The following is a 25,918-nucleotide window of genomic DNA, read 5'->3' as shown; positions in this document are numbered from 1 at the left end:
ACTTGTGATTTGGTAATACCATCTCTTGTATAGTCACATCAGAGGCCAGCTGGTGAAAGAAAAACTCAGTCTCCTTAACAAAAATCACACACAAGCCAGTGATGCTTTATTACACAAGGGATTTGGCAAAGGACACATTCATTTTGTAAAAGAATCCCCACCTAAGATTCCTAGTGAGCCATCTGGTGATACAGTCAACTTAATAAACAATAGCTGGTATTTATCAAGTGCTTACAATGGGCCAGAGCCATATAAATCCCACCAGGAAAACAGGACTTTTCATTAGGATCCAGATTCAGAAAAGGCCCAGCTTCAAAGATTCTGTCTTGCACAGACTGAGGATTCCCATTTCCAGAAGTTCAAAAACCTCCTTTCTTATCTAAGGGAGGGAAAAGAAGAAAAAAAAAAGTTTAAGATCAAGAGAGGATGAACTTGGTGAATAAATTCAACTATCTGGATCCCCTGGTATTTATGCAGCTGTTATGGCCAGAATCAGGAAGAGCAAAACCTGTATTTTATTCGGGTTTGAAATATTTACATAATTAAAGGAAGAGGAACTACATAAGACATCAGTTTCATGTAGATGTCCTCTTGTTTGTAGCCCTTCAAAATAAACTCTCATAGAAAAAATCTTACACAACGGTGTTTCAAGATATCCAAAGTATGTCTAGACTATACACAGTATTTTAATACAGGTTAACTACTAATAATGACATCATCACAATAAAAATAAGTCTGGGTTAAAAGGGTTTTTGTGAATCCTATTTCTTCCTCATTATTATACTTAGAAAACTAGTGGTGGCTTACTCAGATTTAACATTATAAGCAAAATCATCAAATATGCCCTCATGTGCCTTACATCAAGTTGGTTAAACTGGTTTCAAGAAACCAGTCAGTTCAGGAGACTCTGTGTGTGTGTGTGTGTGTGTGTGTGTGTTTGTGTGTGTAGGAAACTCAGTTGCAAGCGTCTTTGATAGTCACTGTCATGATTTCTCTCTGGCTGGTGACGGGCAGCCATGTTTGTTACCGCACAACCCTCTTCTCTCCAGCCGCTACTTCTAAGCACCAGGCTAGATGGAAAGATTAGCCCCATGATAACATGGTGGGTGTCAAGTCAATTGTCACATTATGATGATGATGAATCACTTTCATAAATATATAATCAGCTAATGCTGGTCCCACAAAGGTATTCAATCAGTTTGTTAATGCACTGAGACATCAAAAAAATTTCCCCACTCCTCAAAATGTAAATTGCTCATTATGTAAGCAGGCTTTTGGGTATGTGGAGATGCAGGCAATGAGGCAAGTTTGTGCCCCTCACCTCCAAATGCACTTCTAAGGATAAAAAGGCAAAGATGATCATGTCTCTAAAACAAGGCACAGGGAAATACGCCAAGTCCTCCAGACCTTCCTGTTTCCCAAAGGTATAGATGTGGACCCCAGTGGGGCAGAGGCCATTGGGCATTTGATGAAGAACCAAAGCTGATTTCTATGAAACACATGGGAAGGATACAGTTATATGTAAGGGGTGAGATGGCCTCTATGATTGTAGTTACTTCAGAGTTAAAAGAAATCATTTCAAAGGCCAGAATGTGCTGGCTCCCCATGTCAAAGACTTTATTGCTGTATTTGAACTCAAGTTCAAATTGAAAAAAAAAAAAGATTAAAGGGAAGTGCTGGATTGCTGGTTACACGGTACCTCGGGAATGTCCATCATCCTTCTCAACTTCTGATCTCTCCAGTTCCAGTCAAAAATCAGAAACTTTAAGGGGTTCAAATGAAGGCCACCTGAAAGAGACAGAGAATTGCTACATTAAAGAACTCATGACATAAGCTTATTAAAAGGATTTTTTATTCCTTTGGTTGCTTTTTTTTTTTTTGGCCTCATTTGTTCTTTTCTCCCCATCCCATCCCCCCAACACTGGCAACTAATCTCTGCACATTAAATGCTGTCCCTGTCTGATGGAAAACAAATGCAGCACTCTGAGACTTGCTCTCCTTATAATCTTATCACTGATTCTCGGGGAAGCTGCTCTTGCTAAGCTTGTGAAATGCTCAAGGGCTGGCAAAGAATCAATCCCAGGCCTCTATTTCACCAAGCCCCAGAGGGTGAAGTCTCATTCCGACAGGAATTTGGTAAGATGTATCCTACAGTTCATGAGTTTGAGTAAACTCCAGGTGTTGGTGATGGACAGGGAGGCCTGGCGTGCTGCAGTCCATGGGATCGCAAATAGTCAGACACGAGTGAGCAACTGAACAGAACTGATCCTACAGTTCAGGGCAGGGACCCCTCAGAGGAGTTGAATCCAGTAGAGTCTGCCTGTCTCTGAAAAGGTGAATCAGCAGAAGGTTGAGGACAGGGTTGGGAGGTTAATTTCAGGCAGAAAAGAGAGTTAAGGTGAATGAGCTCTAAAGTCTGCTGTCCTTTGAAAAGACTGGTAAATGACTCATTCCTACTGTCTTCCTATCTATCTAGAGACAATATTGAAAAGTGGGGTGGAAGGGGACCTCAGAGGTTGTTCCTCAGAGGTCCCAGAATGGGACAGTTAGCTTTTCCCCACTCCCTACGTTCTGCCCACTGCCCCCAAGCTGTCACACCTGGAAACGTAAATAACAAAGCCTTCTTTTATCCCACAGCCCTTCCCCTCAATACTGGTTTATTTCAGTAATTTCCTCTCTCCCCAAAGACTTTTTCATGCTTCTTATAACTACATTGCGTCTTATTTAAGACTCTCTCTGTAAATTAAAAATGATATAAATGAAGAAAGACAATGGGTTAATAGCGTTCCCTTAAAAATAATTGACCTGATGGTGGGATAGCAAACAGGTACAGCTTCTCTGGAAGGCAACTGGACATGATGTAACATGAGCTTTAAAATGCTTGGAGTTTGATAAAATAATTCTTCCATTTCAATAAAACACCAGAAACTTAAGCACGGTTACTTAAAAAGATGATAAATGTGTACCCACTTACATGAGCAAAAAAATTAGAAACAACCCAAATATCCTGCCTTAATAGAACTGTTAAACACCCATATAACTTGGAATCAATATCCAAAATATATAAAGAACTGGTACAACTCCATGGCAAAAAAAAAAAAAAAAAGAAGATGATTTGATTTAAAAATGGGTGTAGGAACTGAATAGATATTTTTTCCAAAGTAGACATCCAAATGGCCAACAGCTATATAAAAGGAGCTCAACATCACTAACCAACAGGGAAATGCAAATCAAATCCACAATGACCTATCACCTTTCACCTGTGAGAATGACTGTTACCTAAAGACAAGAGATAACAAGTACAGGCATGGATGTGGAGAAAAAGAAACCCATGTGCACTTCTGGGGGGATTGTAAATTTGTGTAGCCATTATGGAAAACAGTATAGAGGTTTCTCTAAAAATTAAAAATAGGACCACCCTATGGCCCAGTAAATCCACTTCTGGGTATATATCCAAAGGAAATGAAATCATTATCTTGAAAAGATATCTGTACCCCCATGTTCATTGCAAAATTACTGCTAATAGCTACAACACAGAAACAACCTAAGTGTCTACTCACTGACAAATGAATGGATAAAGAATGTCAATGTTCTTTGTTACACACACACATACACACACACACACACACACACACACATTATTCAGCCATAAAAAGAAAACCCTGCCATTTGTGACAAGATGGGTGATCCTTGATGGCATTAAACTGAGTGCAATAGTCAGACAGAGAAAGACAAATACTGTATTATTTCACTTATATGTTGAGCCTAAAAAAAAAGAAACAAAACCAAAAAATGAACTCATAGCTATAGAGAATAGATTGATGGTGGTTGCCAGGGGTGAGAGGCAGGAAAAAAATAGCTGATGGTGGTCAAAGGGTAAAAACTTCCAGTTATAAGATAAATAAGTGTTGGGAATGTAAAATACAGCATGGTGATTACAGTTAACAACACTACTCTGTACATGTGAACGTTGCTAAAGACAGTAGATCTTAAAAGTTCTCATGACAAGAAAAAAAAAATTGTAACTACGTGAAGTGACTGATGTTAACCAAATGTACTGTAGTAATCATTTCACAGGTATCACATGTACCCATGATAAAAAAAACGGAACTATGTGAAGTGCCTGGTGTTAATCTAACTTATTGTAGTAGTCATTTCACAGGTAGCACATGTACCCATGATAAAAAAAACGGAACTATGTGAAGTGCCTGGTGTTAATCTAACTTATTGTAGTAGTCATTTCACAGGTAGCACATGTACCCATGATAAAAAAAACGGAACTATGTGAAGTGCCTGGTGTTAATCTAACTTATTGTAGTAGTCATTTCACAGGTAGCACATGTACCCATGATAAAAAAAACGGAACTATGTGAAGTGCCTGGTGTTAATCTAACTTATTGTAGTAGTCATTTCACAGGTAGCACATGTACCCATGATAAAAAAAACGGAACTATGTGAAGTGCCTGGTGTTAACCTAACTTATTGTAGTAGTCATTTCACAGGTAGCACATGCACCGATCATGCACACCTCGGCTGATACAATGATATATGTCAATTATATCTCTGCTAAACTGGAAAAAAGCTCAACAGGATATTATGCAGCCACTAAAAATGAAAAAATAAAACTATTTCATGACATGGAAAGTTCTCATGAGATACTGACATATTCAGTGCTGTACTTAGTCATGTCCCACTCTCTGTGACCCCATGAACTGCAGCCCGCCAGGCTCCTCTGTCCAAGGGGATTCTCCAGGCAAGAATACTGGAGTGGGTTGCCATGCCCTCATCCAGGGCATCTTTCCAACCCAGGGATTGAACCCAGGTCTCCCACACTGCAGGTGGATTCTTTATTGTCTGAGCCACCAGGGAAGCATATTAAGTAGAGAAGACAATTATAAAGTTATGATATGCAGTATGATTTCCATTTGTAAAAAGATATAGACAAATGCATAGGAAAAAAGACTGAAAGATATATAATTAATACTAACTGATAAGTGGTATCTCGAAAGTAACTTATTTTTTTCTGTATCTTTTTGCATTTTACAAAGGCTCTTATAATTAGAAAATCCCCTTATTAAATAAAACAATACAATTCTGTCTGTAAGTGTTATGGGATAGCTTTGACGTTTAGAAACTCTCCTTAATATAGCATATATATAAACATCTCAAGTCATAAACAGCTACATAAAATGTGTTATGTGCCATTTGAATTACTTTGTTAAATTTTCAGTTTTTAGAGTGACGGAATTGTTTCTCTTTAAACACTTTGTATATAGCCTAACATCTGTAGTCAATGAATATTAAACCATTGGTTCAGTCAGAATCAGAAGAGTTATTTTCCTTTTATAAAAAAATCAACAGCTCCTTAAATGATTTTTCCACTTCTTAGATGAAGTAAGCTTTCACAGTGAGTTTTCACAACTCTGCAGAACTCTAATTTCAACAATCTGGACAACTGTGTTTTCTCTGTCTCCCTCTCTTTTAAATATTAAATATGGAGAACAGTGACCCTGTTGCCTGGGGTAGGGGTGGGGCGGTGGTGGTGACACGTACAAAGCATGTGGAATCCAGCAAGGGAGAGGTGAGCCTGCGGCTAAGCGGCGGAGAACCACGGAGCATCCCTGGGCCCTCCGGCTGCCCCGCCAGTCTCTCCTGACTCCCTGTCTCCTGGATGGACTATGAGCACCTCTCATCTGCTCTTTCACTTTCAACACCCTCCTGGGGCCACAAGACAAAAACCCAGCCAATCACTGTGCAAGGCCTTCCTCCAAAATCTGACTTGCTTTCCAACGGAAGTACAGGCTACTACAGCCAGTAAAGTCTCCAACCAAGAAAGGCGGTCTCTTTAATAAAAGTAGTAACTAGTATTTGCTGAGTTCCTAAGGGGTGACACTCACTGTGTTTAGCTTTTTACTGGCATAACATATCCCTCGTTGTTCAGTCGTTCGGTCGTGTCCCACTCTCTGCAACCCCAAGGACTGCAGCACACCAAGCTTTTCTGTCCTTCACCATCTCCTGCAGCTTGCTCAAACTCATGTCCACCGAGTCAGTGATGCCATCCAACCAGCCTGTCCTGTCGTCCCCTTCTCCTCCTGCCTTCAATCTTTTCCAGCATCAGGGTCTTTTCTAAGGAGTTGGCTCTTCCCATCAGGTGGCCAAAGTACTGGAGCTTCAGTCTCAGCATCAATCCTTCTAATGAATACTCAGGATTGATCTCCTTTGGGATGGAATGATTGGATCTCCCTGCAGTCCAAGGACTCTCAAGAGTCTTATCCAACACCACAGTTTAAAAGCATCAATTCTTCGGTGCTCAGCCTTCTTTATGGTCCAACTCTCACATCCATACATGACTACTGGAAAAACTATAGCTATGACTAGACAAAACTTTGTTGGCAAAGTAATGTCTCTGCTTTTTAGTATGCTATCTAGGTTGGTCATAGCTTTTCTTCCAAGGAGCAAGCGTCTTTTAATTTCATGGCTGCAGTCACCATCTGCAGTGATTTTGGAGCCCCCCCAAATAAAGTCTGCCACTGTTTCCCCATCTATTTGCCATGAAGTGATGGGACCGGATGCCATGATCTTAGTTTTTTAAATGCTGAGTTTTAAGCCAGCTTTTTCACTCTCCTCTTTCACTTTTACCAAGAGGCTCTTTAACTCTTCTTCGCTTTCTGCCACAAAGGTGGTGTCATCTGCATATCTGAGGTTATTGACATTTCTCCTGGCAATCTTGATTCCATCTTGTGCTTCATCCAGCCTGGCATTTTGTATGATGTACTCGGCATTTAAGTTAAAACAGGGTGACAATATACAGCCTTGACATACTCCTTTCCCAGTTTGGAACCAGTCTGTTTTCCGAAGTCTGGTTCTAACTGTTGCTTCTTGACTTGCATACAGATTTCTCAGGAGGCAAGTAAGGTAGTCTGGTATTCCCATTTCTTTAAAAAATTTCCACAGTTTGTTGTGATCCACACAGTCAGAGGCTTTAGCATAGTCAATGAAGCAGAAGTAGATGTTTTTCTGGAATTCTCTTGCTTTTTCTATGATCCAACGGATGTTGGCAATTTGATTTCTGGTTCTTTTGCCTTTTCTATTTAAATTCAGCTTGAACATCTGGAAGTTCTTGGTTGAAATACTGTTGAAGCCTGGTTTGGAGAATTTTGAGCATTACTTTGCTAGCATGTGAAATGAGTGCAATTGTGCAGTAGTTTGAACATTCTTTGGCACTGCCTTTCTTTGGGATTGGAATGAAACCTGACCTTTTCCAGTCCTGTGGCCACTGCTGAGTTCTCCAGTCCTGTGGCCACTGCTGAGTTTTCCATATTTGCTGGCATATTGACTGCAGCACTTTAACAGCATCATCTTTTAGGATGTCCTTCCCTGGTGTCTCAGCTGGCAAAGAATCTGCCTGCAATGCAGGAGACCTGGGTTCAATCCCCGGGTTGGGAAGATCCCCTGGAGAAGGGCACGGCTACCCCCTCCAGTATTCCGGCCTGGAGAATTCCATGGACTGTATAGATGTAAAGAGTCAGACACAACTGAGCGACCTTCACTTCTTTTAGGATTTGAAATAGCTCAGCTGGAATTCCATCACCTCCACAAGCTTTGTTCATAGTGATGCTTCCTAAAGCCTACTTGACTTCACACTCCAGGATATCTGGCTCTAGGTGAATGATCATACCTTCGTGGTTATCTGGGTCATGAAGATCTTTTTTGTATATTTCTTCTGTGTATTCTTGCCACCTTTTCTTAATATCTTCTGCTTTTTTAGGTCCATACCATTTCTGTCCTTTATTGTGCCTATCTTTGCATGAGATGTTCCCTTGGTATCTCTAATTTTCTTGAAGAGACCTCCAGTCTTTCCTATTCTATTGTTTTCCTTTATTTCTTTGCATTGTTCACTTAGGAAGGCTTTCTTATCTCTCCTTGCTATTCTTTGGAACTCTGCATTAAGATGGGTGTATCTTTCCTTTTCTCCTTTGCCTTTTGCATCTCTTCTTTTCTCAGCTATTTGTAAGGCCTCCTCAGGCAGCCATTTTGACTTTTTGCATTTCTTTTTCTCGGGGGTGGTTTTGATCACCACTTCCTAAATAAAGTCATGAACCTCTGTCCACAGTTCTTCAGGCACTCTGTTTATCATATCTAATCCCTTGAATCTATTTGTCACATCATAAGAGATTTGATTTAGGTTATTCATTAATGGCCTAGTGGTTTTCCCTACTTTCTTCAATTGAAGTCTAATTTTGCAATAAGGTGAGTGCATTCACCATCTCTGTCATTCAGATAAAGAAATAGGTTCAGAAATGTTAAGAAACTTGCCAAGTCACAGAGATGGTAGCTGCCAGACCTGGGATGTGCATCCAGAGGCTTCAGTCCCTAGCAGAGGCTCTTCTCGCTGACATTGTATTGCTTACATATTGCCTCCTCTGGATATAGACTGTGTATCTACCTGTCCACTTCTGATTCAGCTGTTCTCTCATTCCTGAATGCTTTTCTCACATCTCCACACTTCAAAGATCCTATCTGAATCCTATCGATACTTCAAATATCAGTTAAAGACTCCTTTCTCTATAAAGCCTTCTTTGCAGATTCAGCTGCGGAAATAACCTCTCCTTCATTTCAACTCATACAGACTCAAGAGCTGGTTTGGCCCTTGGCACTTACTGCTGTCATCCCCATTCTATGTACATTCATCTCTTCAGCCAGATCAGGAGCTCTTTGAAGGGGAAAGGCTCTGGAATCAGGAAGGCCTAGAATGAGAGGGTCTTGGGAGGGGCTACATAACCCTTCCAAGCTGCAGTTTCCTCTCTTAAGAAATAAGCATGCTAGCCTGCAAGGATGCTGTGTGAGACACAGATGTACATAACAGAATTTTGGACTCTGTGGGAGAAGGCGAGGGTGGGATGTTTCGAGAGAACAGCATCGAAACATGTATATTATCTAGGGTGAAACAGATCACCAGCCCAGGCTGGATGCATGAGACAAGCACTCGGGCCTGGTGCACTGGGAAGACCCAGAGGGATCGGCTGGAGAGGGAGGTGGGAGGGGGGATCGGGATGGGGAATACATGTAAATCCATGGCTGATTCATGTCAATGTATGGCAAAAACCACGACAATATTGTAATTAGCCTCCAACTAATAAAAATAAATGAAAAAAAAATGTGGACACATTTCTACTGTAAAAAAAAAAAAATGAGATATGTAAGGGTGTTTAGCACAGCACTCAGGACAAGTAGGAATGCAAAAAGTATTTGTTTCCCTCTCCTTGTCTGGGTCTACCAAGATTGCCACTTGTAATTGCACAGACTTCTGCATATAGTGGGTTCGCTTATGCCTGGTTTTCATCTGGCGAGAAATATTAGTATTTTTAGCTCTTTTTTGCTTCCAGGTAAAAGACCATCTCTATACTGAGATACTATGTTGATGAACACATTACTTTTAGACACACAGAAATCAAGGAACAGCTCCAGACAGTTATAAAATGAAGTTTTGAGCAAGTCATTTGGAAATGAGCATTTAAAATAAATACTTTAATCTGTCTGGCAGGTAGAAAAATGTACTAAGCTCATCAGGAGGCCAAAAGGTTTTTAGGCTACTGGCTTTGAGAAAGTCATCAAACTATAAAAACCCACCAGTGGATGCTATCTGGAATACTTTCTGGGTAAAGTACTAAAAGGAAATGAGCTCGTGAGAAGTGTTCTAGAATACTTGAATTTCATCCACAGAAACTGCATTTTCTTTCAACAGATTTTCTATACCAGCCCTCAACTGGAATGGGAGCCTTGGGGAGCCAAGACTCAATTAAGTGAGAGGGAAACACTCAACACAGTAGCTTACAAAGTCCAGAGGCTGCAAACTGGTGTAATAAACTGTGACTCCACCAACCTGCTTAAGGCAATTGGAATGTGAGTATTTAGATGGGCACCTACACTGTCGTTTGCAACAGTCCTTATCATTCCCCACTGCACTAGCTGCTGGCTGCTTTCTCGAGACTAAAGGCTGAGTTTCCAACCCTGAATTAACTAAAAACACAGAGGTCTGGCGTCCCTGCATCACAAACGTGGTTTCCCAGACTCACACAGGGTTAGGCGGATATTCAGCTCTGAGTAGGAGTATCACTACCTCTTTTCATACCTTGTTTGATGAGTTCTTTAATCCTCCCTGGGGTTCCTACACCCAGGTGTACTACACGCTTCTCCAGCAATTTTACCTGCTCCTGGACCTATTTCAAATGGAAGAGAAGAGAGAAAAGAAGAGTCATTGGAAAGTTCAACCACAGCCCAATTTTAGAGCATTTAATCTAAAAGCTAAGAAAGTTAAACAGCACAAGGAGCTCCTCCTGTTTAGGGTCAACTTCCAGGGCAAAGGTTAACATCAAGACAGAAGAGAACGTCTCCCTAGAAAACTGGGCAAGCCTCAGCTTCTGGACAGGAGTATCAGAGCACAGAGGACTGGCGACTGCTGTGGGGACAAAGGCAGGGAATGCAAAGAAACCCAGACTGGGTGTTAGATGTGTAAGGGAGGCACCAAGGAGCTAGCTAAGGAGCTAAGGTGAAGCGGCTGAAGTGAACAAACAGGCCTGAAGGGGCCCAGAGGCATCACTTTCACTCCTCACCAGGAACCGCAGGCCCTTGCTTACCTTTATGTGTTTGGCAAATAATTTCATAACTTTGCTGTCTCCTTTGAATGCGGTCATTGACCTAATGAGAAGAAATAGATTGACTCATAAGAAAACTCACTCATTCAGGGCCATGCCAACTACTTATGTCTTACACTTTGATTTATTTAAAAGCATATGCACATTTATGTGTGTATATATGTATATACATATGTGGATATACACACATACACAGAAATCCTGATTTTCAGCCCATCACTGGAACAAAAGTGGGGTGGCCTTTATTCAGGCCTGCATCTGGGTTGGCTTTTAACTTTCAGACACAAGGTTAACTTTACTTAGGTTTCCTTGATTACTGAAACATGTGCACTTGCCTTTTACTTGTATTAAAATGAAAACCACAGTCCCAATATGGTATCACTCATGCTAAAAGCTCATGATACTGAACCCAGATTTAATATTTGGTCTAACTACAGTTTCAACTTCTCTCAGAAATGTAATCTTAATCAACCAGTCCGAAATTTCTGGTCAAGCCCCAGCAAGGTAACCTGTTCTGTGAGCCTCTCCAACCCCCAAAGGAAGCTAAAACCTTGCTGCTTCCTCCCCTACCCCAAAAGATGTTTTGGCCTAAAAATAAGTCATTCTGCTCTCCCCTTGCTCCACCATTTTTCCAAAAAGCCTTCCACTGTGCACAACCCCTCAGAGTGCCCTTCTAGTAGCTAGATGGGATGCTGCCTGATCCACGAATTGTTGAAAAAGTCGATTTGATCTTTAATTTACTTGGTTGGATTTTGTTTTTTAACATCTTTAATACAAAAGTTCTGTATTTTAGATCCCTGGCAGAGAATTTATCTTCAAACTCTGCAGTATAGTTCTCACCCAAAATTTGGCTGTGAGAATCTTAGCAGTGAGGTCAGCCTGTGCTACCCAGAGCCCAAGGCCACGTACAAAGGTCTGTGTGTAGCTGCCCAGAGGTCTCAGGGTGAGCGGGCTTGTGTCCTGCATTCAGAGGAGCCCCCCATTTTTACTGACTCTGCAGAGTGAACCTATCTGTAAAATTTTATATGTGGAAATGCTTCGGGTATAAATATCTAAAACTGGGTATAAAAGAACAATCTTCTAGTTGGTGTTTGGGACGAGAACGTGGGAGAATGTTGCTTGGGATATTACTCTCCTTTATATATCACTATTATATTTGAGAAATATTACTGACCAGTGGGAATATATGAATTTACAAAGTGGTGACTCATTCTATACAAATTCTGTTACACTTGAGTCTGTATCTACATGTGAGCTTTCTCCGTGGCGAGGTTAACTAAGAAGACAATTTAGGGGACATATTTAATATAGCTCGTGGTTCTCAAGAGAACAGGTAATCTTACAAAATTTAGAATTATTCGATATTCACCTTTATGAATAGGGTTCATTGTGCCTGCTCAGAAGTCACCTTCTGCAAATCACCTAACCTTGACATGGATCGGAATATTACTGAAGACACAGGAAAACACTGAGAGTTGGCTAGTGAGGTCCAACACCACAGTGCTCCCACGCCCTCAGAAAGGCATTTGTGTACGCAAACCAACGCGACGACTTGTGTTTAAGAAGCCACCTTCAGGCCAACCCCTTTGTCACTAGTGTTTGAATCTGAAATAAGTTCTGCAGTGGTAGTTTTTCAAACACTTGTGTTTTTCAAACACAAGACAGTCACTGTGAACTCTTAACGATTTCAGAGCCAGCAAGCACAGCTGTCCAAAAGCAGTATGAGTTTTGAGGATCAATTATGTTTAGAGCAGAAAAAAGGAACACTTCTGTTTTACTGAGAGGGAATTTTACAATTTAATGTGAGTGCCGAGTAGGAAAGGATTTGAAGCACAATTGACAATCGTTAAAAACTACTTATGGTCAGATTACTTCATTTAGAAAAATAGAGGCTAAATAACTACCAAGAATCTACTTTGCACCTTAGTCTATTTGATCAAGTTCCTTTTTCTTTAGGACTTGGATTCTCCTTTGTTTTGTCTCTGGTCAAAGCTAAGCAAAAGCCTGGCCCCCGGAGAGGGTTGAGTCCCAGTAAACCCCGTTTTACTCTGACGGCTCTTTGAATATTGAATGTTACTACAGATTCAGTGGAAGCCTGTTTGTTTATTCTACAAAAGCTACAGTAAGTGAAAAGGTATGTGAAAGCACTTAGTAAAGTACCTACAAATTATCTATAAAATGTAATTTTTATATTTAAATTTCTGGTCCATTTGGCATTTATCTTGGTATAAGAAGTGAGATGTGGATCCAAGTTAATTTTTTCAGATGGCTACCTGGTTGTTCCAACACCAATTATTAAAATCTATCTTTCCCTACTAACTTGTCACTTTTGCCACATTCTGTACATATACATACGGGTCTGCTTATGAATTTATAATTCTGCTCCACGGTTTTGACCTGTCATGCACATGCCAGTTCCATACTGTTGTGATCATTGAGACTTTGCAATATGGTTATTAATAAAACAATCTGATGGATACTATAGGCCTTCATTAGCATTCTCTTTTAGAATTTCCACAGCTATTATTTCTTCTGTATTATATGAATTTAGAACTACTTTATCTAATTTAAAAAACACCTTTATAGAAGTTTCATTGGAAATCTATGAAATGTGTAGGTTATTCTAGGTAAACATATATTTACGTCAAATTTTCCAATTTAACAACATGGTTCACCTTTCTGTTTAAGATGTTCTGCATCCCTTGTGTAATATTTTCTTTATCTAAATTTTGAGAGGTTTATGAGTTGGTATTCTAGTTTTTCTTGTTATATGGTTTTAAATAGATCTTTTCTTTCATTTATTTCTCCAAATAGGTTATTGCCTGTATAATCTCCCAGCTTTTACCCTTGCCCTCTACAAAGCATAGAGGCTCACACAGGAGCCGAAGTGATCCTTTAGAATGATAATTCAGATCACATGACTCCTCTGCTCAAAATCCTCCAGTAGCACTCCATCTCAGGGCCTTTTGTACCTACTATGCCCTCTGCCTGGATCACTCTTCTTCCAGACATCTCCTTGGCGTTCTCATTCACTGTGGTCAACTCTCTGTCCAAATGTCAGTCTCCTAAGAGAGGTCTTCTGCGATTATCCTTTTAAAAGCAGCCCCCATTCTCTTCTATTCCTCGGCCATGATTTGTTTTTTTCTTACATAACTTATCACCACTTGACATTATAGTATGTATTTTATTTGTTTATCATCTGTCTCCCTCACTGGAGAGTAAGTTCCATGAGAGAAGGGACTCTGTGTATTTCGTTCATTGCTACATTGCCAGCAAATAGAACATATCAGCTTGGCATATATCGGTTACTTAGAAAACATTCACGAAGTAGAACAGGTGGAGCTCCCAACCAACCTAATGAGCTCCAGAGCTCGGACGGCAGAGCCACAGATAATCAGCATTAGGACTGATTTCTTCTCATTGTGGTTTTTCCGAAGTTTCACCCATTTGGGGCAGACTGAAAAGAGACCGTAAGAAAAACATTACCCTACATGTAGCAAAATAAGGCCTCCAAAGTTGGATATTCTCCAACTACTTCATTATTATTTAACATAACGAGCATTGTTTAGATACTACTCTCTGGTTATTCTAGATATTAAAATGGAACATCATTAATTTACACCACAATATAATATGCCAAGTAGCTAAATGTGACCAGTTTTAGGACTAAGCAAAAACAGTTTGTACCAAAAAAAAAAAAAGAAAGAAAGACAAAGAAAACTTAATAATCCAGTGAGACTGATTCTATTACTACCTGCATTTACATTTGCTGTATTTGAGGCTAAGAAAGGCTTATGAACTCAAGTTGAGTGTCATCGGAATTGGTTAGAATTTGAAAAAAGAACTGGTTAGAATTTGAAAAAAGAATGTTAAATGTATCTAAACTAGTTCATTATTGGTTCACAATAAATGACTATCTAGCATGAATAATTTAATTATCACTGCCTACATACAATTAAAAAGACAAAGTCAGACTGAGCAATAGCCATGGTCTGAGTTCTGAACATGGGAACAGAATTTCAGAATCTCAGAGTTTGGGTCAAGATTATAGTCCCACTTCCTTGTCTTTCAGATAACAAAATAGAATCCTGGAGGAGTCCTCAGTAACTTGTGCCAAGTCAAACATCAAATTGATGAGGTACTTGGGACGAGAACACTAATATAATTCTCTGGATTCCAAGAGCAATACATCTAATGTGCTGTACAACAAAAACAAGACCAAAACTCAAATCCCCCAAACCAGAGAAAAACAAGAAAAAATTAAAGTAAATAAAAATTAATATCAAGATGGACCTAAAAAACATTAATTTAAAATCCACTTAGGATGGAAACTTCATTTTAAATTTGAGGTTTTAAAAGTTTTTATTTTAAAGAGACAGCCCTCATGTTTTAATGGAAATAACAATTTGATGAATAGTTTTTTAAAAAATGAGTTTACTTACCTTCTTTTAGATATGATGAAAGACTGTGAGTTAAATCATTGGCCTTGAGGAAGCAGGAGTCTAAGAAATATGAGAAGCATACTTTGTAGGGGATTTTGCAAACACACACTCGAAACATTAAATGTGAATGATGTATTCTTGAATAGTTTGTACAAAATTAGTGAGTTGAGGACTCATTTATTTTAAAGTGTTGTCTAGCATTTAAAACAACAGCAGCACCAACAATAAGACTTTTAACTGTCCACCATTTTTTAGAGTAGTGAGATAGCAGCTTGTTGTACCATTCAATGGATTAATGAAACATTTTTATTTTCAAATCCATGGAAATAGGCAATACACAAAGGTAAACCTGAAATAGCTCACGGATCTTTGTGGAGACGCCCAAACTCACCAGTCAGCATAGACATGCAAATTACTATAAGAGGAGATAACATTTTACATATACATTAGAATGGCAATTGTTAAAAAGATGTACAATCTACCAAGTGTTGCTGAGAAGGTAGGATGATGGAAATTCTTGTGAGCTACAGGTGGAAGTGTAAAGTGGTACTGCTATGCTGGACAGTAATAAAATTAAGGTGCATATACCCTACAAACCCAGGATTACATTCCTGGAGTGTAATGGAAAGAAAGCAACATTATGGAAAGAAATTCTCGTGTAGTCTATAAAGACACACTCAAAACATTCATACAAGTATTATTTGTGATGCTGGAGAACTAGAAGCAACCTAAACATCCATATAGGAGAAAATGCATGAGCATTAAGTGGTAGATGAAATGATTGGAATAGTATGTAGCATTTTAGAAGCAATGAACTACATGTACATAAAGCTATACCGGCATCCTGAAAAAGGGTTAAGGGGGGAAGGAGAATGAGAGGCTCAGCACAACTTCATTTAAATAAATTGTAAGATGCTTCCACATGCAACAACATGACATATGCATATTTAAAAACGAACAGTAACCCATTAGAGTTGATGCCTATGGAGAAAGGAAGTTGGAGTGTGGGTGGGGAAGAGTAGGAATAATATATCAAAATACAACATTAACACAACACAGCACAACAACACAATGAAAGACAATGAAACAAACTGCAATAAAACATAGGGGCCTTGATCAACCAATGATGATCATGGTCTAGCAATTAAGTAGTATTATTAACTCTGTACCTAAGATGTATAAAAAAGCATGTTTATCATCCAAATTCTTTATACCAGAAGAAGTCTCTCTATAAAAACATCAGCGTGTTAGGGAGTAAACTATTGCTGAATTAAATGAGACTTATGTTGTGACCCAGTGCATACAAATTCACAGTATGTGAGTAACTTCAAAGATGTTGCCCTCTATATCCTGTTGTAGAGGCTCTGATGATCTTAAAATTGTAATCTCCCAAGTCTGGATGTGATCAGACTCACCTGCAGAGCATTACAATAGATACAGATTCCTAGAATGGAGTCCCCTTGGCACAGTAATTCAGAATTTCTTGGGGCTAGGCCTGGGAATTTGCTTTTTAAGTTCCTGGGTGATTCAGTGCTTACAGGCATTTCGCACTGATCTGAACTATAATGCAGCTCTCAGGAGGACAGCTGAGTTAGCTCTAAATGATTCTTGCTTCAAAACTCTAATTAAGTTCCCATGTATATGACATTAACAATGTACAGTGCACAGTATTAATTGAAAAGACATGTTCCTGCCCTACAGACACAAACAACTTGCAAACCACAACCAAGTCAGACACTGAGCAAACTAAACAGGAACAATATTTTATTACTCATATCCATATAAGTAATATATGCCCCTTCCTGAGACTCTTCTGATGACCTATGGCATGTCCCTCCTTCAAATAACAGAGACGACCTCTTTCTTGGCCCTGACAGTGTAGTGATGGGCCTTTTCTCTAAAACCTTCCTATGATGTTTTCCTACACTGTGACTCAGAATGGCCTAATTTCTTAACTAAAAATGAAAACCTGTTCCTTTTGGCTACAACAGTCTTCTTTTAACATATTTTAAATATTTTCCCCTAAGTCAATCATGACCACATATTCTTATCTAACTATATTATTGAACTCTAGTGATGATATAATATAAACTCACTATGGAACTCAAGTGACTCCTTAAAGATTTCTTCTGACTTTGGACTCTCTGCAATTCTAACAAAGAACTAGAAGGGGAAATTGACTCTGAGTCACAGTGAAATCAAACTTCAGTTAAACCTTGAAGAGGCTTCGTTACAGCACCTGGCTCCTGAGACAGAGGAGTCAGGAGGAGCCGCTGTGCTTAGAAGAGCCGTCTCTAATTGCTCCTGGGGTTTCTGAGCTCAGTAAGTAGGAAACTTCAGGACTCAGTCATGTGGAAATGAGTTCCTTCAACTCTCTACAGGGCATTTCTTTTGGAAAAGGAACAGACAGGGGAACTGGTGTCTCCAATCCAGTGTGCATTAAAAAAAAACAACCATGCACACATCATTTTATAAAAGAATTATAAAAATTCAGGGAACGGGCTGTTTTTCAGCTTCTCAAGTCTCCAGAAAGTATACAGTTGTAATGGAAAAAGGAAATCAAGCTGCCTTTGACTTTTTCCAAAAGCGGTGTTAGATATTCCTGCTGCTGCTGCTAAGTCGCGTCAGTTGTGTCCGACTCTGTGTGACCGCATAGACGGCAGCCCACCAGGCTCCTCTGTCCCTGGGGTTCTCCAGGCAAGAATACTGGAGTGGGTTGTCATTTCCTTCTCCAATGCATGAAAGTGAAGTCGCTCAGTTGTGTCAGACTCTTAGCGACCCCATGGACTGTAGCCTACCAGGCTCCTCTGTCTGTGGGATTCTCCAGGCAAGGATACTGGAGTGGGTTGCCATTGCCTTAGCTTATCTGAAGCAGTGGTGCCCGACCTTTTGTGGTTTGATTTTATGACATCTTTTTTCTTCAGTCTCGGAACAAAAGAGTAATAGATTATGTCATTATTTTGAAATTAATTAAAATTGGTTTTAAAAAGAATTTTCCAATATTTTTAACTTAATTATAAATATTCTAAGATAGTAGATCTCATATAATAGTAGATTTAAGAATCATACAGGGTGAGGTGTCAGCCTTGCTAAAAAGTGTAGAATTTTGTTCATCTCTTTAGACAGTTTACTTGAGAAAGTCTTGGTTGGAAGCTAAAATACTACCCTAAAAGCAGGACGATAACTAGACATCCACGATGAGGGCAACAACAAAACTAAAATGTTATTAAAGCTAAAGTTCTTGTCTATAAAGGATGAGTAAATTAATCATCTATACTTTTAAATGTGTGCTTTATTTTTATTTAACTTCTATCCTTATTAAAGATTCTTATTCACTGAAAAATCTGCCCCCAAAACACACCCAATACCTTTGCAGTAAAAAAATTTACAAATCTATTAGATTGAACAAATACCATCTAGCATCTTAATGAAGAAATTATCCAACAGTTAAAACGATAAGGTTCAGGAAAGGAGTACTAGCACACGGAAAATACATTCATTGGAGGGAAGAACAACAGGAAGCCTGGTTGTACCTGGGAGGGTTAGTTCTTCTAATTCAATCACGGAGCGACTGGTGCTATAATAGTCCTTCATCAGCTGCTGTAGGTCTTCAGGTGTCCCTGGTTTTGGCTCTGATTTTGCAAGAATATCAGTAATTTTCTTCTGATGAGAAAGAAGTAAAAATGGGAAGACAGATTTTTAGAGTGGCATTTGGCTGAGGATAGGTTGATTCCTCTGGCATTTAAACTGTAAATAGGTTCTGGTGATGGCCAAGAGTGAACGGGAGTGCTAATAAATACACTAGAGAAAACTTGAAAGATACTTTTTAGACATAACTACTGCTTTGAAAAGTGAATGATCTAAAAGACTCCTTGCTCTATGATTTCTAGGAGAACTAAAAATTTTGCAGGAGTCTATAATTGGTACTATTTTCTGTTAAAAGTCAGTAAGTGTTGATTTTATTTTGTGATTCTTTCACTTGTGTTATATACAGAGCTTGCAGTCAGTATGATACTATTTCTTTAAAAACTGTTACTGATATTTGCATTATGCCCAGGTACGTGGTCAGTTTCTGTAAATGATCCTTGTGGGTTTTTTTTTCTTTTTTAGAATTTTTATTTATTTTACTATTGATTTATTTACTTTGGCCATGCTGGGTTTTCAGTGTTGCACAGGCTTTTCTCCGGTTGTGGCAAGCAGGGGCTACCCTGAGTTGGGGTGTGCTGGCCCCTCATTGTGGTGACTGCTCTTTCTGCGGGGTGTGGCCTGGGGTGCTCGGGCCTCAGCACGTGAGCGGAGCCGCTGCGGCCCGGGCTCCGGAGCACAGACTCCACAGCTGTGGCACACAGGCTTGGTTGCTTTGGACATGTGAGATCCTCCCGGATCAGGGATCGAACCCGTGTCTCCTGTACTGGCAGGCGATTCTTTAATCCCTGAGCCGCCTTGGGCTTCCCTGGTGGCTGAGATGGTAAAGAATCTGCCTGCAATGCGGGAGACCTGGGTTTGATCCCTGGGTTGAGAAGATCCCCTGGAGAAGGGAATGGCTACCCAATCCAGTATTCTTGCCTGGAGAATTCCACGGACAGAGGAGCCTGGTGGGCTATAGTGCACTGGGTCGCAAAGAGTCAGACACGACTGAGCAACTATGACTTTCACCAAGGAAGCCCTAAAAGCCCTAAACCTTGTTGCTTATGGAAACCCCTTTCTAAGCTTCAGACAATGTGTATTTCTGGGAGAGTAGAGTTTGAGAATTTCTTGTGTTACCTGGTTATTAAGGCACTGAGTTTCAGTTTGGCTTTCTGGGATTAAAGTAAGAGCTGCAGAAGTAATCTCAGCAAAGGAGCACGCTGAAAAAGGGCGCTTAAGACCCTCAACGCTCAAGTCTTGGCAGAGACATCTCGAACTGGCCCCATGAAAAGCAGAACAGGAAAGGCTCTACAGCATCTATTCTGATTTGAATTTATTTGTGTAGCATATACTAAATGCCTGCAATGTACTCGAAACACAAATTGTTCATTTAACTTTCATCATGAACTTCCCTTCTTATATCTTTCTAATATTTCACCAAAAATTCAGAAAGAGCCCTTCCTTGCCTCTTTTTTTGCCTCTACACCACATTTTTCCCCCTCCGTCCATACTATCTTCTGTTTCATACCACTGCCAAGAACAAAGTTCTGTCAAATGAATTAACTTTACAAAAAAAAAAAAAAAAATGTCATCAGTGGGCACATTTCAGCCAGACCTCAGCCAAGGCTAAACTATCTAGCTATAGTTCTGACCTTGAGCCCCAAGAACGTAACACTCTTGAGGCCATTAGTGTACAAACTATCAAAGAGAAGTTAAAGTCATTTCTTTAAGGACTTGCCAAACCTCAGCCAATTTGGCATCTCCCATCTTCCTATTTGGATATATGCAGGCAAGGAAAACATATGCACACACACTCTCAGTTTTCTAAAAGCTTGCTGTTAAGTAATTGGTTTGAGTCCATCTTCTTTCCTCTAATCCCAATCATATTTCCTCTGCTGACTACAGCAGTAGACCCTTCTTGGCAGGGAGAGAATTACACTGCTGTTTTCACAACGGTGGTAGAAGGTCAAAGCTAACCACACTTTCTTCAAGGCTGAGCCATAAGAAAGTCTGTATAGGAGCAACAGAGTTTCCCATATGTTCACAGGCAAGTCTGAAAATGCAAGGGGAGTCTTTTGCTTTAAATTATGGTTCAAACTTAAGAGTCAGAAATGCCTTATACTTATGTTACTTTCATCTGCTTAATCTTTTCTTATTAATACTCTAAGATATAAGATTTTTAAAAAATGAAATGGTTAAGAAAAGAAGGTTGGTAAATTTCTTTTCTTGGATAAATCCAGAGGGGCCAGAGGGCAGGACAGCTCTGGGCCCCTTCTAGAATTAGAAACCTATGTCTGACTTCTAACCACAGTGAAAACACAGGGTGACAAAGATGCCTGGTAATCCACAAGACTGAAATAGGAATTCGAAGAATTTATTTTTAGCTCCAGTAGAAACACTTATTACTCATGACCTTAAGAGAGTCACCAAACCTCAATGAGTTTTACAACTTTTGTATCTCTGAAGTGGGGATTACAACAACTGCCTCACCAAAGTACACTATATAACAGTGTGATGGGAACCATGCAGGGCCACACCATTGTAAAAAATAATTAATATTACCTTTTTCCTCTTCCTGGTCTTGGCGGCATCTTCATTTGTTTCCTTCGGTTGTATCAAGAAACATTCTTTAGGCTATAAGGAAACGTAAATGAGAAAACTTCATCTTAGCATGATGAGCCATTCCTTGGTGGCTCATCTGGTAAAGAATCTGCCTGCAATGTGGGAGACCTGCATTCGATTCCTGGGTGAGGAAGATCCCCTGGAGAAGGCCAGTATTCTGGCCTGGATTTCTGGAGAATTCCATGGACTGTATAGTCCATGGAGTCGCAAAGAGTCAGACACGACTTCACTTAGCATGATGAGGTGTCAACTAACGGTATGAATCCCGAAGTACCTATTGTCATGCATGTATTCTTCAGAATGTCTTGTTAATACGGACAAAGAAATGTTGCAACATCCACTGTAGGCTATTATGCAGGGGCTGGCTGAGAGAATTTGTAAAAGTGAGAAAGTGCAGATGACCTAAGACAGGAAAATCTATGAACAAAGGTCAAAATGTGTGAGTGAGTGAATATATGTTTTGAGGTGGTGGTGCAGGGTATTAAAAGTGGAAGACAGTGGCCAGGTTTGTAAAATACAGGCAGAAAGAGAGGTGGTTAAAATTAACATATAGTAAAAATAAAAGTCTTTGACTAGCATGACTGGTGTGGTCTATGAACGAGCAATGTGTGAGACTGTATTTCCAAGTCACTGACTTATCATTTTGTTATCCATTCCTTTCCTCTTCTCAATAGGCATAGAAAATCTGAAGGATATATTTTCTTACATCTTTATAAAACCAGCTGCACCAAATGCCTTATCTATAGTGACTGCAAAATGAATGTTTCTGCTAATGGTCTGACAAAAGTCTCAGCACCATGGCATCTTGAGTAATTGATTTTGCCTGTTGCCTTGACCCCTGGAGTACCCTATACAGTTTAGTGCTATTTTTACCCTAAGGGTTTTTTTTTTAAGTGTAGAAAAACAGGAAATTTGGGCTAAGACTTTGATTTATAAATATGGAATGCTTCAAATTCCATATTTATTAATCATAAGCAGTTGTATAAAATGTTTCCTGTGTTGGATCTTTTATGCAACATTTTCAAACCCGTTGCCAAGTAAGATATAAAATGTATGTGAAAACTTATTCTGAGTTTTTTCTTCATTGAGTTTCCATTCCAACTAGAGAGCACTCAGTTTGAGCTGGTAAACTACTAACTAAAGCAATTTTGTCTCCACTGGTTCTGTTTAAAACGATTAAAGATGAAGCTTTCTATTAAAGTTTTCAGACAGTCTGAAGATTAAGAATGCCTAGGGCCTGAAGCCAGAGAAATATAATGCTATATAATTTCTTCAAGACATGGGGCCAGGACCAGCAGTTTCTAGACTCTATTTCAGTGATAGAGAAGTAGATTCAAATGGGAATCTTGAAATATCAGCTGCTTCTTAGTTAAAACAAAAACCCTGTAAAGTACAAATGCATCATCGCTAAAGAAACAAAGATATTATGATCTCTCTTATGTAGAAAGTTAAACTGTCTTGTGGATGCAGATACACTCTAATTTGATGCCAATTAGAACCGGGGCCAAGGTTCTAATATGTTACAGAAGCTGCCAGACAGTCCTAAGAGTCCAGTTACAGATCAGGTCAACATCAGCTCATGCTCCTATGGCAAAGCCTGCATACAGTTAGTAGATCCCTAGGTGCCTCAAGGCATGCTGCAGTATCTTGTCACCAGTAGCAAGGTTTTGGGGCAGCATATGTAGAATCTATTTCGTTTCCCTATTTAGCAAATGGAGGTGCTCTCTGAGTGTATGTTCAATGTGTGGAATTGTATTCAAGCCAGGTTTACAAAGCCAATTAAACACAACAGAAATTAAATGTGGAATTGAGCTCAGTTATAAGGACATGGATTCTCCAATTCTGAAAGGAAAACAAAATCAAAAACAACAATTCTGAATCATGCAAAGGAAATAAAAACAGGCTTGACAATTGCTTTTGTAAGATTCTGTATATTAGGTTCAAATTCTTACATCATCTTAAAGGGAATACAGTATGATATTTATTTTCTGGGAGAAGTCACTTTAGCTGACTGCAGTAGGATGCTAAGGAGGATGCAAGTTTATGGGGTCAATTTCCATAGAAGTAAGATGACTTTATGAAGAAATACAAATCCCACAGTACTGAAACTTCTTAAACTTTGCTAACTGGCTTACCAATGCTGATGTTTCCCCTCAGAGAGACTAGGTAAGAAAATGAGGAAGCATCATAGCAGGCCAGCTAGCCATTGATAGAATCAATTCCAACAGCATCTGTCTTTGGCAGGTAATAAGCAACATCATCTGCATATCTGAGGTTATTGATATTTCTCCCAGCAATCTTGATTCCAGCTTGTGCTTCTTCAAGGAGATCCAACCAGTCCATCCTAAAGGAGATCAGTCCTGGGTGTTCATTGGAAGGACTGATGCTGAAGCTGAAACTCCAATACTTTGGCCACCTCATGCAAAGAGTTGACACATTGGAAAAGACCCTGATGCTGGGAGGGATTGGGGGCAGGAAGAGAAGGGGACGACAGAGGATGAGATGGCTGGATGGCATCACCGACTCGATGGGCATGAGTTTGAGTAAACTCCAGGAATTTGTGATGGACAGGGAGGCCTGGCGTGCTGCGATTCATGGGGTCGCAAAGAGTCGGACACAACTGAGCGACTGAACTGAACTGAACTGAACTGAAGTCAAGTCATTTCTTTATGCAGTGATTTTTTAAAATATGTACCTGGAGTATGAAGTTAAAGATTTAGAAGAATCACCATTTGCTCCAAAACATTTAACAGAAAAACGTATTAAGCATTTAGAAAAGCAATTAATTGGGGGTACGCTTTCAACTACTTAAAGTGTCAAAAATTATATTCTTTAAGAATGAGGCTTCTGGTTTTAACCATGGCAAATCATTTTTCAAAACATTACTAAAATGAAAATAAAGAAAACTGAAAAGATATAAATCTATAAGGACCAAGAAACCAGAAGAGAGGACAACAGTAGTGGAGATATTTCAACAATTTTTTGAAAAATGGAAAGTGGTTTAAACTGGATGGACACTCTTTAGCAGAGGGAGAGAGACAGCGAGGCCCTGGGTTTCTAGAGAGGCGGCAGACAGGAATAAGTCTGTCTGTTTCACCTACTGGGCCCTGAAACGGTTGAGTAGTGAGTGGTACAGGGTACTACTGAGGGGAAAGGGCTTGAAATAAAAAGAGACTGGATGAAAGTTTACACTTAAAATGATTTGCCTCCTTCCTACTCCCATCTGGCTCTATCTTCTGTCCAGGCAGCCAAGCAATTATCCTATTACTGCTTCCTTTCATCTTGCTCTTCCTGACAGAAGACTGGAGATTTATGCTCTGGAGAGAATAAGAAGACCAAGAAGTCTAGCACAGGGGAGACAGGGCGGAGATTGAGACTCATCTCCTTTTCTTGTCCCTCTTTCAGGGTGTCTCAAGCCAGGTTATACAGTACAGGCAGGACACTACTGAATTCTTCTCTGGAAAAATAAAATAACCTAAGACAAATGCTACAAGAGAGTGACTTTGGGGGTTCCATAGTAAAAGTCCTGCTTTCTTATCATATCACCCTACCAAGAGCTCTACTAATTGACAAGCCCCACTTAAGTACAAAAGTTTTCCATCAACTTTTTAGCGTATCTCTCTTTAATATGACTAGACAGCTAAAGTTCATCAGACATCTAAGGAAAGTCTCTAACATGAGAGCAAATAAACAAAAAGAAAAAAGAACCCCGAGGAAACAAATTACAATACTATTCTTAGAAGTACAATTACAAACAAAATGATTACAAATTATTCAAAACAATTACAATTAGTATTCACAGAGAGATGAGGGAAGAATTTCCAGCTATGAAACAAAAACAGGATGATATCCACATGGGAAAAAAATCATAAAAAAATTAAACATTAAAACAAATAAGAAAGTTGGAATAAAAATACAGGAGGAAGGCTTAAAGAAAAGTAGAAAAATCTTCCAGAAAGATGAAAAATAATAAGAAAAAAGTAGTAACAAATTTAGAGAATCAGCTTAAGAGAGTCAACATGACAACAAAAGGTATTATAGAAAGTAAGAGTCATATAAAACAGTGGGAAAGAAGTGATAAATAAGAAAAACTTTCCAGAACAGAAAGAAACTTTCTACAACATGAAACTCCAAATTCAAAGTCCATTAAGTATATGGTACAATGGATAAGAAAAATACCCACACTAAAGAAAATTACTGTAAAATTTCAGAACATCATGGACAAACAAAAGACTCTAAGAACTTCAAAAGAAAAACAGTAACATAATAATAAAAAGTTCAAAGAAAAGAATAGTGTCAGACCTTGCAACAACAGTAATGAAAGCCAGAACTCAGTGGGACAAAGCCTTCAAAATTATGGGGAAAATTTATCTACAAATTAGATTTTTTTTTTATACCCAGAAAAACTATCAGTCAAGTTAAGAGGAAAATGTTTAGATCTCAGTAAACACTCTCAGATATTTAAGGTCTCAAAAAATTTACTTCCTATTTGCAGGTACTAGAGGCTCCATTCCAGCACAATAAAGGGCTAAATCAAGAAAGAGGATGATATAGGATTCAGTAAATAGAGAG

At 39.3% G+C, this 25,918-nt stretch overlaps 1 protein-coding gene across 3 annotated transcripts in view; it reads right to left on the bottom strand.

Moving 5' to 3' along the window:
• Nucleotides 1-84: 84 nt before the first annotated feature.
• The window catches only part of CMSS1 (cms1 ribosomal small subunit homolog), a 372,794-nt gene continuing 346,960 nt past the window's right edge, over nt 85-25,918 (bottom strand). For all 3 annotated transcript variants that reach the window (XM_043892584.1, XM_043892586.1, XM_043892585.1), the window contains 8 exons: nt 21,287-21,358; nt 18,631-18,760; nt 15,098-15,157; nt 14,010-14,112; nt 10,638-10,698; nt 10,133-10,220; nt 1,700-1,788; nt 85-379 (listed from right to left, as the gene is read on the bottom strand). In XM_043892584.1, coding sequence (XP_043748519.1) covers nt 296-379; nt 1,700-1,788; nt 10,133-10,220; nt 10,638-10,698; nt 14,010-14,112; nt 15,098-15,157; nt 18,631-18,760; nt 21,287-21,358 — 687 coding nt within the window. In that variant the 3' untranslated portion in view covers nt 85-295. The remainder of the gene's footprint in view (nt 380-1,699; nt 1,789-10,132; nt 10,221-10,637; nt 10,699-14,009; nt 14,113-15,097; nt 15,158-18,630; nt 18,761-21,286; nt 21,359-25,918) is intronic.

Source organism: Cervus elaphus, chromosome 31, assembly GCF_910594005.1.
Source record: "Cervus elaphus chromosome 31, mCerEla1.1, whole genome shotgun sequence".
Lineage (NCBI taxonomy): Eukaryota > Metazoa > Chordata > Mammalia > Artiodactyla > Cervidae > Cervus > Cervus elaphus.
This window is presented reverse-complemented; position numbering and strand designations above follow the sequence as displayed.